At 37.9% G+C, this 9,742-nt stretch overlaps 1 protein-coding gene across 1 annotated transcript in view; it reads right to left on the bottom strand.

Annotated features, from left to right (window-relative positions):
• Positions 1 to 5,417: 5,417 nt before the first annotated feature.
• The window catches only part of HHAT (hedgehog acyltransferase), a 102,295-nt gene continuing 97,970 nt past the window's right edge, over positions 5,418 to 9,742 (bottom strand). The window contains exons 10-11 of the mRNA XM_009330207.1: positions 5,888 to 6,032; positions 5,418 to 5,461 (exon numbers count right to left, since the gene is read on the bottom strand). Of these exons, the coding sequence (XP_009328482.1) occupies positions 5,418 to 5,461; positions 5,888 to 6,032 (189 nt within the window). The remainder of the gene's footprint in view (positions 5,462 to 5,887; positions 6,033 to 9,742) is intronic.

Genomic DNA, 9,742 nt, shown 5'->3' with positions numbered 1-9,742 from the left:
TCCCTATAAATTAACCAAATAACTGAATTTTGATCAGCATAAAACCTGATTTAGCTTCAAAGCAAGCCGAAAGGGAAAACTGGAGGCAAAATAAAGGCTTCACCATCTTCAATTAGTGGACAAATATTAGACATTCAGAAATCAGCCTTAGTTTTGCATAGTACAATTGGTTTTAAATGCTCTCAGAAATTTATCTAATGAAATATTCATATACAACACTATGCACTTCATCCTAAATGCTAGAAGAAAAAAGCAAGTATGAAACAGCAAATAATTTCAAACTTCTCCATGAGAGTATTTGTCGGTAGTTTAAAATTGCACCATGACTTCCACTAAGTTGCACCTCAGCCACAGCACTATGGGCTTTTTCCCCCCCATCAGATCATCAAACTTCAAAAAGAAACTGTTATAAAATGTTACTGAAACTGCATTTTTGTACATTACCATGGTCCTTAACTTATCGAATAAATACATAAATCCAAACAAAAATCCTTCTGTGCTGTACACAGATTTCTCTTCCATGTAAACAGCTGTATCTGCTGATGAATGACCTAGAGAAAACGGCTTGGAATGGGTCTGGAGGCCATTCACAGGTTCCTCCTACACCACGATGAAATCAGTATTTTCTACACTGCTTGACAGATTTTTGTCTACTTGGAGACTGTTCTCCAAAGATGGCAATCCAACAGCTTACCTAGGCAATGTGTTTCAATACTTTCCAGGCCTTACAGTTTGAAAGTTTCTCCTACCTCAACTAAAACTTCGTTGCTACATTTTAGTTTTTTTTCTTCTCCTGACCTCACTGGCGATACAGATCAGCTTGTTAACATTTTCTTTGCAGAAACTTCTATGTACGTATTTCTCCCCTCAATACTTTCCTCTCAAACCAAAACAATGCCATTTATTTCAGGGTCATGGCTCCTAGACTTCCAATCATGTTGCTGTATTTCCCTCTCCCAAATTGTCAGATGATTGGTTTTTTTTTTTTTTAAACTGCAGTAACCAAAACTGGACATATTTTAACTTTAACCTTCAGAATACCACATAGAAGAGGTTATTTTATGCATTTTACACTGCTGTCAATGCATCTTGGCGTAAGGTCTATTTTTGTTGTAAGTAATATGACGCTGTTGATGCACGAAGTTTGCAATCTGGTAGAACAGTCAGGTACCCTTCATTGCAGGACTTCTGCCCAGCCAGCCATTCTGTACTCCTGTGGTAAATCATTTCTAACCGAGGGTGAAATTCACTCTTAGCTGGATGTCTACTAAAGGACACCTTCTCAAAGGTTGGACGTCCAATCTAATCTAAACTAGCCTGTACAAAATGCCTCTGAACTCAGTGAAGAGTGACAATGCATCTCATCCCATGCTAAGATAGATGTTTGTGAGATGAACTGCCCTCAAGAGAGACACTCCTCACAATTTAGCAAGGTAAATTGGGTAGTTAAAGTACTGGTTTATAGTTCAGTTAAATGATGGCTGTCTGATTTTCAGACAGCTATTCAAAGTAAAATACGCCTGACAATGCACCGTGCGCTTTCCTCATTGATCTGGGCTCTGTTCCTCACAAACCAGAGAAAGAGCAGGAATCATTTTATACTTTTATCACCCAATATACTTGTGTCCCCTCCCAGCTTAATGCCTTTGGCTATGCTTGCTAAGATAATTCAGCCTCTTAACCAAAAGCATTGCACAGCGCCGGTCCCAGGAGAGCGCCCTTCCAAAGAGAAACCCCCTTGTTGGAGCCTCTCATTTTGAAGTGAAGTATTAATTCCTTACTCTGAATACAGGATTAAAACCAGTTTGTTATGTAGAAGACATTTCTCCTGCTTTCTTATTAGAATGACACTGTCTCATATGAGAAAAGCCTTACTAAAAAAAGTCAAAGCAAATGCTTGCTGTAGGAACTTTTTTCTTTGTAAATAACTTATGGGGCCAAGTTAAGTTTTAGAAACAAGCACTAAGGCTGGTCCGAACAGTCTGAGAACAAATTTAAGAACAAATACTCATACATATAACACACACACACACACCCCCCGCTCTCGTAATTTTGACAACAGTAATTTTAATGATGTACAGAAATTCGTTTTAAAGCCAGATAAATTTAATTTGTTTTTCACAAGATAAAAGCAAATGCTAAAAAATACTGCTACCTGGCATGCTCAAATAGAAACTCTCCTTGTCAGTGGTACGGGAGCTGTGGAAAGCACTGCCAAGGCACTACAAAACAGTTCAAACATCAGTCAAGCAAGAATTCCGGGAAAAGAGAAGGGAAACCTACGGCATGGCAAGGGGCATTGCAGCATCCAAAGCTTACAACATGTGAGAAACAACCTCAGCTAAATCCTGTTCCTAGAAAGCAATCCACAAAGCTTTGATAACAAAGGTAGCTCACTTGCATGGTCCTCCTTGTGCTGACTATGCTGTGCTGGGGTTTAACTGCTTTCATACCCATGTCCTCTCCTCCCCACTCTCAGACAACTGTATAGATTTTTGATAATACTCAGTCTTTGCAAAAGAACGCAGTAGATCCTCTTCAGTAACCAAAAAGCAAAACTAGAAGTGCATTTTGTAAATCTTCAGCTTCAGTAAAACTTCCTTTCAAGAGTTAGCCATTTTAAGTTTCCATCACTGTCACACACATGCTAATGGAAAGCTGCTCTCCAAGCACTGTTTTTAGATATTATACAACAGAACTCAATTTCTGAGTGCAAAGTACTATGTGCTGGGCATTTAGGGTTTTGAAATACTGATATTCTGAGGTTCATTTCATCGCCAGACCTGAAAATGCCATGCTCAACACCTAAAGCTGCACCTAAACCTGGAGATCCAATTTCTGCTCTAAGATGCATTTTATTGCTTGAGTTTAGCATATATGTTATTGACTAATTTTGTTAGTGATCTACAAATACCAATTATATTTACATTTATATTTTCTTCCTACCCATATATGTACAAATCTTTGTAGACATAATTCTGTGGGATTTGAACAAAGGAAAGGAACTGACTGTTCTTCGCAGCTGATGTGCAGGTGAACAGCTTTGTTTCCACAGCTCTCTATTCCTTACCTGATCTCTAATCCTTACCTCAGAGGGATTTTATGTCACACTATTGCTGCAGAGCCCTCTGCCACCTCCGTCAACCATTCTCAAGCCCTGCTGCCCAGGTTGCTGAGAATGTAAAGATGTCCTCCAAATGCAAATGTCTACTCTCTAGATTTGGTTTTAGAGTGGTGCAAAACCCTGCTTAGGTTTCCTAAACTAAGATGAACTTCAAACAGATCAAAAAGATTTTAAAAGAGCAAGAATATTATTTTTAATATTTTAACCTGAAATTCACCAAGTATCTTCCCTCTTCTCAACCCAAAGCTAACAATTATTGACTCAAAGTAACTAGATACATATCTAGCGCATCTCAGTAATGTACTGGACATTATAACATTGCTCTGTCTACCAAGTGCAAGGACACAGATTTGGATATTATGTAGAGAAGAGGTTTGGGGGCCCCTTGCCAGATTTCTTGACTACTTTTCATGAAACACTGACGGGAGGTCAACATCTGTTCTAATCAAAGCTCTTCAACATCATAGTGCACAAGAGAAAATCTTCGTGCATGGGAACTTTATGTTGCTTGAATCACACCAGAAAAAAGTGCAAAAATAAAAACCCCAAACAAACACCCTCCTGCCCCACAGAACACTCACCCATTACCACCACCCTTACTACTTCAAACAAGTCAAGCATATCCCCACTTAATTTTTTATGAAGGTAATGGCAAAAACTTGAAGACAAGCAGCTAGATCATCTCATCTGTCCTTGGGCTGACAAAGGAATGACCAAAGAGTCTATATTGTAGTATTTAGTTTAGTCTGAATATATTAATGAATTGGATTCACCAGAACAGTGCAGACTATACACAAGTTTATTTATCTTTATCTTTTAGCACTGCACTCTCAAAATATGTGTGTAGATTTTTGTCACATCTCCTACAGACCAGCACTTCAATTTACTTTAAATTGAAGACCATCGTTCTGAATAGTCCTTCTGGATTTGACTGGCCTTCAATGTTCAGCATTTATTCCATAGTAGGGAAACCACAACGGAGCAGGAGTGTTGATGCAATAAAATCTTAGTGGATGTTTCAGTTTGTACATGTGAGTTGTCAGAACCATAATGCAGTAATAGAATATGCTCACAGTCATCTGTGTAATCTAAGGATACAGGCACATAAAGCTTAACACTGAGATTTCTACTAGTAGAGTATGAGCTGCACTAAGCAAAAGCTTTTACATTCTAAAAATAAAGTTAATTTGATTAACACATCATGGAAACAAAGCTGCAAATGACTAAGCTAATTGCTATTCCTATCTTAGACACCTGGTACCTAATACTGAAGTAACTATATGTACTCAAGTTATATGCAGAGCAATAGACCAAAGAACTATTAAAAAACCCCCACGAAACCAAACCTAGAAAAACAATCAATAATTGATCTGGTTTAAGTAAATACTGTTCTACTTGCTAAAACATTGTCCTTCATCAGATGCAAACCCCAGCATTCTGCCAACTGCTAACCCTTCCGAAGAGGGAGGCATACTTTCTCCATTTATAATATACAAATTGCGTTAAGAAAACAATTTGCATGAAGCTACAAGCCTGAAATGGATAATTTCACTAGTCCTTTTTTTTTTAATAGATAAGAAGTGATGTCTAACTTTACTTCCAAACTTATTCTCTCAGCTATTTTTTTCTACTGAAACTATTAGCCAACTAACTGGGAGGAAACAATTTAAGAGAAAATGCAGCCTTTTTAAGGAAACAGAAAACAAATCTTATGTTTTAAGAGCAAAAACCAAACATGAGCAAGTATTTCACCCCATCTTCCCTGCCTAGTATTAACAAAAAGCTTCATTATATTTTATGCTAAAAATGTACCTTTCTTAGGGCTGTTTGAATGTTTTTTTGCTTTTGAATGGTTTTTTTTGCTTGAGCTCAGAAGAGAAATCATTCGGTTCGTGTACATATCTTACTCTTTAAGAGTTTCATTATTTTGGGATGCTTAAGTAGGACCTTGGAACTCCAGAGCTTACCTCTGAACCACTGCAAGGAACAAGAGGAGAAAACACTGCATGAAGGAGCAATAGACAGTGGTGGTCTTTGTAGGAGAGCACTTCTAGGCACAGAAGCCTACTAGTACTTCCCTCGTGAGGAAGAAATATTCTTCTACAAGACCTTTATTTGACAATGTGGGGCTCTGGCAGCAATAACCACCTAAGAAAACTGGTCCTGCTTACACTGTGCTCTGGCAAAAAAATTAAAGTTGGACTTGTCTCCTGAGTCAGCTCACAGCACAATGCTGCATACTGCTTATTCAGCAACACCACAGGCTGATATTGTCACCCAAGTTCCCCTGTCCTCAAACCTTGTCCTCAATAGTCAGAAGGTTTGGTAACAGATCCACTACAAAAAAAACTTAAGGTTGCTCAATTATGCTGTATTATACAGATCTCATTCACTAACCTTCCACAGAATCTATGGGGTTGGCTTTAGTACATCTGTTCTTACTGATGTACATGAAATGCAGGGCAGAAAAAAAAATCCAACCTGGCTAACTTGTCACACATTTATTATTCAATCTTCAGTGATTTCACTGACAGAGAAGCCTGATAACTCTCTTTCTAGACTTGATGGGAGAAGGGCAATGTTTCTTTGCAGTCACACAGCCTGCACAGTTATTTAGATTTTGTCAGACAGATTTTAGACTGTTTTGAACAGAAACGGAAAAAAGTTACTCCCAGTTAGTGCACTGAAAGAACCTGGCTCAGCCCACCCAAGGTAATATTTGGAAAGTTCTGTTATCTAGAAAGCACATAAAAATAAACTTGCCTTCCACAAAGATCCTGTTCCAGTAGATTTTTCCAACGTGATTTCCTCCAAGAAATATTAGATTTGATAAAATCAACATTGAAGTGCTAACAGATGCTAGGACAGCATGAAGTCGACGACGAATTCTTGGTGAGAAGAAACGCTCCTGAGGAGCAAAACAAAAGGTACAGATGAAGTTAACAACACCTACAATTTTTCAAGCAACATTAGAAAAAGACATTGTAGTTACGACAAACAACTTCTATACAGAAGTTCAAATCCTTATCCCAAAGCTTTTAAAATATCTAGCAGAACTCCCACCAATGCCACTGAAGTTTGGGTGAAGACTTCACAATAGAAAGCAGTGTTGAATCATAATTGAGGTCGGAGGGGACCTCTAGAGGTTACCTAGAAAGGTCATCAAAGCAGGGTCAGCTAGAGCAGGCTGCTCAGGACTGTGTCCAGTCAGGTTTTGAATATCTCCAACGATGAAGACTGCACAACCTCACCAGGCAACCAATGCTGTTGTCTGACTACCCTCACAGTAAAAAAGATTTTCTTACGTCTAAATGGAATTTCTGTATTTCAGTTTGTGCCCATTGCCTTTTGTCCTGTCACTAAATACCACTGAGAAGAGTCTGGCTTTATCTTCTTCCCCCCTACAATTTGGTATTTATATGCATGGATAAGATCCCCCCTGAGCCTTCTCTTCTCCAGGCTGAACAGGCCCAGCTCTCAGCCTCTGCTCTTACAGCAGATGCTCCAGTCCCTTCATCATCTTTGTGGCCCTTTGCTGGACTCACTCCAGCATGTCCATGTCTGTCTTGTAGTGGGGAGCCCAGAACTGGACACAGTTCTATACATTCTATGTTTTAATTCTTTTCTTATTAAATGTACTCCTTTATGAATTTTTGCCGATGGACGTAAACAGTAACAACATGCTTCTGGGGTGGATAATACTATCCAATAGGTTCCAATATGGAGTAAAGCACTTCAGTACAAAACAAACAGCAAACAACTTCAGAATTCATTAATGCTTTGGTTGATTAATAAGACTTCACTGAAAGATTTTAGAGTCAGATCAGAACTGGTCATCGCAATGAGTCTTAATAAACAGATAGTTCCATATGAAAAAAAGATTTAAACACACATGCAATCCCAAATTTTTTTTCAGTGCAAATATTACTGCTCGTGTTTGAGAAGCGTAAATATCTGTTGTAAAGTTTTTGGTACTGTTGTTCTAATGATACAAATAAAGCAGGTCTCTCCACCATATACTAGTTCACATTTTTCTGAATCTATATTTTGCATTATCACCTGAGGTGTGAGTGCAGCACAGAGACTGCAAGAAGATGGTGAAAGAAGGATGAGAAAGTTTTCGCTTCCTCCAACATTCAGTTGTTAGAACAAATTTTAAAAAGCATTATAGCACATCACAAGGAAATATTGTCTCCTTACTGCATAAGGAAAAATACCTTATTCATCATGGCCCCAGGCTGCAAGCCTTTCTACATAGTGCCTGAATCTGCAAAAGACTGAATACTTTGTGTGAAGGGATGACCATTTGCCATGGCATGGGAACTAAGGAAAATATCAGGAGCTGTTCAGCCTTCACGTCATAAACATTGATGTTGCAGAAAACAAAAGTCTTGCGACTGCAGCATCAAAAAAAAAAGAGCAGTAATTAATCTTTAATAGCTGCATCCAGACCAGAATTCATGCTCAGATACCCGAAACAACATAAACACATGCTCAAAACAGACCTAAAAATACATTCCTAGACAATTAAATTGCTAGTTTTGTAAGCATCAAAACAAATGTTTCAACTGCTAGATTATAAAGTGACAAAACTTCAAATAAATGACAGTTACAAACACAAAAATACAATTTTAGCATATTACTGCAAAGTAGATCTCTGGTAAATTGAATGTTAGCCCCAGTCAGAATTATATCTAGTGTATGAGTCAGTCTGAGTCAGCACAAAAATGGGGATAGATAAGCTTCAAGGACATATACTCTGTATCAGGCCATATGTGCAATACAGTAATAGTCAATCTTCCATACAACGCTATGAAAAACATTCATTTATGAAAACAGAGACTGAGATTTTTCTCTGAAAATTCTGGATGAAAACTAGGGCATGAAAGGAGAAGGGTAAAGAATATAAGATAATTATATAAATATTCACAGACACCGACAGTCACTCAGTGAAACAACTTTTTCCCTTTCTAGTACTTTGCATCTCCAAAGCTGCCCAAGGACTTCCACAACATTCTCCTTCAGTTCACACACAGGTAGAAGATAACTTAAGTTTGTCTCCTCCTGAAATGCACAGTATGAATGCATGGTCCCATATATGAAAAATTTACGCCTTTTCAGAATGTATTAAGTGTATGCACACAGAGAAATTGTTCGAAATCTTGCTATTACATTCACGTTAACAACCAAGTTTAAATAAGGAGCAGCTATGATCATGCTAGCTTGAACTTTTGTGTTGAGTCAAACTTACCCTCTTTTTACACCATGCTAATGAATTCTGATTGACATGTAGCTTATCTACAGAACGTAGTCTATCATCAGATTTACCTTTCACTCTCCCTTTCTCTATCAAACTTATTCATCAACTCTACAAAGAAACAGTTTTAATTAGGAAAGGAAAAAAAAAAAGAATCTTCTGGTAAAGCTGTAGAAAGAGTTAGAGATGGACAACCCATCAGGCAGCTGGTGTTGGACTGCATTTTCCACCAAGGCACTGATTAGACCTGGTAAGTTTGTGAGGTCTGCCTGTTTTACAACCCAAAGCAGTACGACTAAGACAAACAGCATGAATAGCTAAAAAAGCTTTGCCACTTTTAAAAAAAAAAAAAAGTTACCAAAAAAAAAACCTGTCACATATAATACATCGTCCTCTACAAAAGTGCTATTTGTTAAACAATACAAGTTAACTGTAGCACGGACCATAAAAGCCTTTGGTCATTTATAAGGTATAAGGGAGTAGTTTAAGACAGAAAGAGTTTAAACAAACACTGAACCCTTTCTGGGTTTTGCCATAGCTAATTTCCATTAACTTTGCTAAGCATTGATCCAAAAAGCAGTACACATTTTCCCCGAGAGTCTTTGATGTCAATGCAGCTTTTACCCAGCTGCAACAAAGGTAAAAAAAGAAAACGTTCTTTAAACATCTCATGCCATCTAGAAAAAGCTAACTACGAAAGTACCTGAGCAGCTATTATATTCAAATTAATACAGTGAAAGCATTAATTTACTCATGAAAAAGGAATGAGGCTGGTCTAGATAATCCACAATAACATTTTTGATTTAAATATCTACCAGCATGTGGATTTTTATGAATGTACAGCAAGTTGTTTTCATCAAAGCAGACAAAATTAAAAAAACCCTCCATACCCACAACTCTTCATTATGCTATTTAATGCTTTTAACAATATGTTCCATTGCAACAATACAAGCAGCTGCTATGAATTTGCGATGTTTCTCTGGATTTTGGTGCTGTCTCTTTCTCTATCCTCTTTTCCTGTCGGAAATACAGCCAGAAGATAAAGTGGCAAAAGAGCACCTAGTGTTAAAATGACATCGAAGCTGTGGCTGCCTGGCTGAAACCCTTATATGTGCATCCTTCCTCAATGCTCCATCTTACTGTAATCTCGCATTGATACTTCATCATACTTTACTTTTAGTAATCACCCCCACCTCTCCACACATTGAAATAAATGGACTGTAGCATTTAAACTACACAAAAAAATAGATATATTGTCAAGATACTCAGTCCAAAGGCATGCGGCGTGATATAGGAGGTGACTTACAAAGGTTGGCTCAGGCCGCCTTTCCTAGAACTGAATGGAGTTTGGGGGCTTATTC

Source organism: Pygoscelis adeliae, unplaced genomic scaffold, assembly GCF_000699105.1.
Source record: "Pygoscelis adeliae isolate BGI_AS28 unplaced genomic scaffold, ASM69910v1 Scaffold308, whole genome shotgun sequence".
NCBI classification, from domain to species: Eukaryota; Metazoa; Chordata; class Aves; order Sphenisciformes; family Spheniscidae; genus Pygoscelis; species Pygoscelis adeliae.
This window is presented reverse-complemented; position numbering and strand designations above follow the sequence as displayed.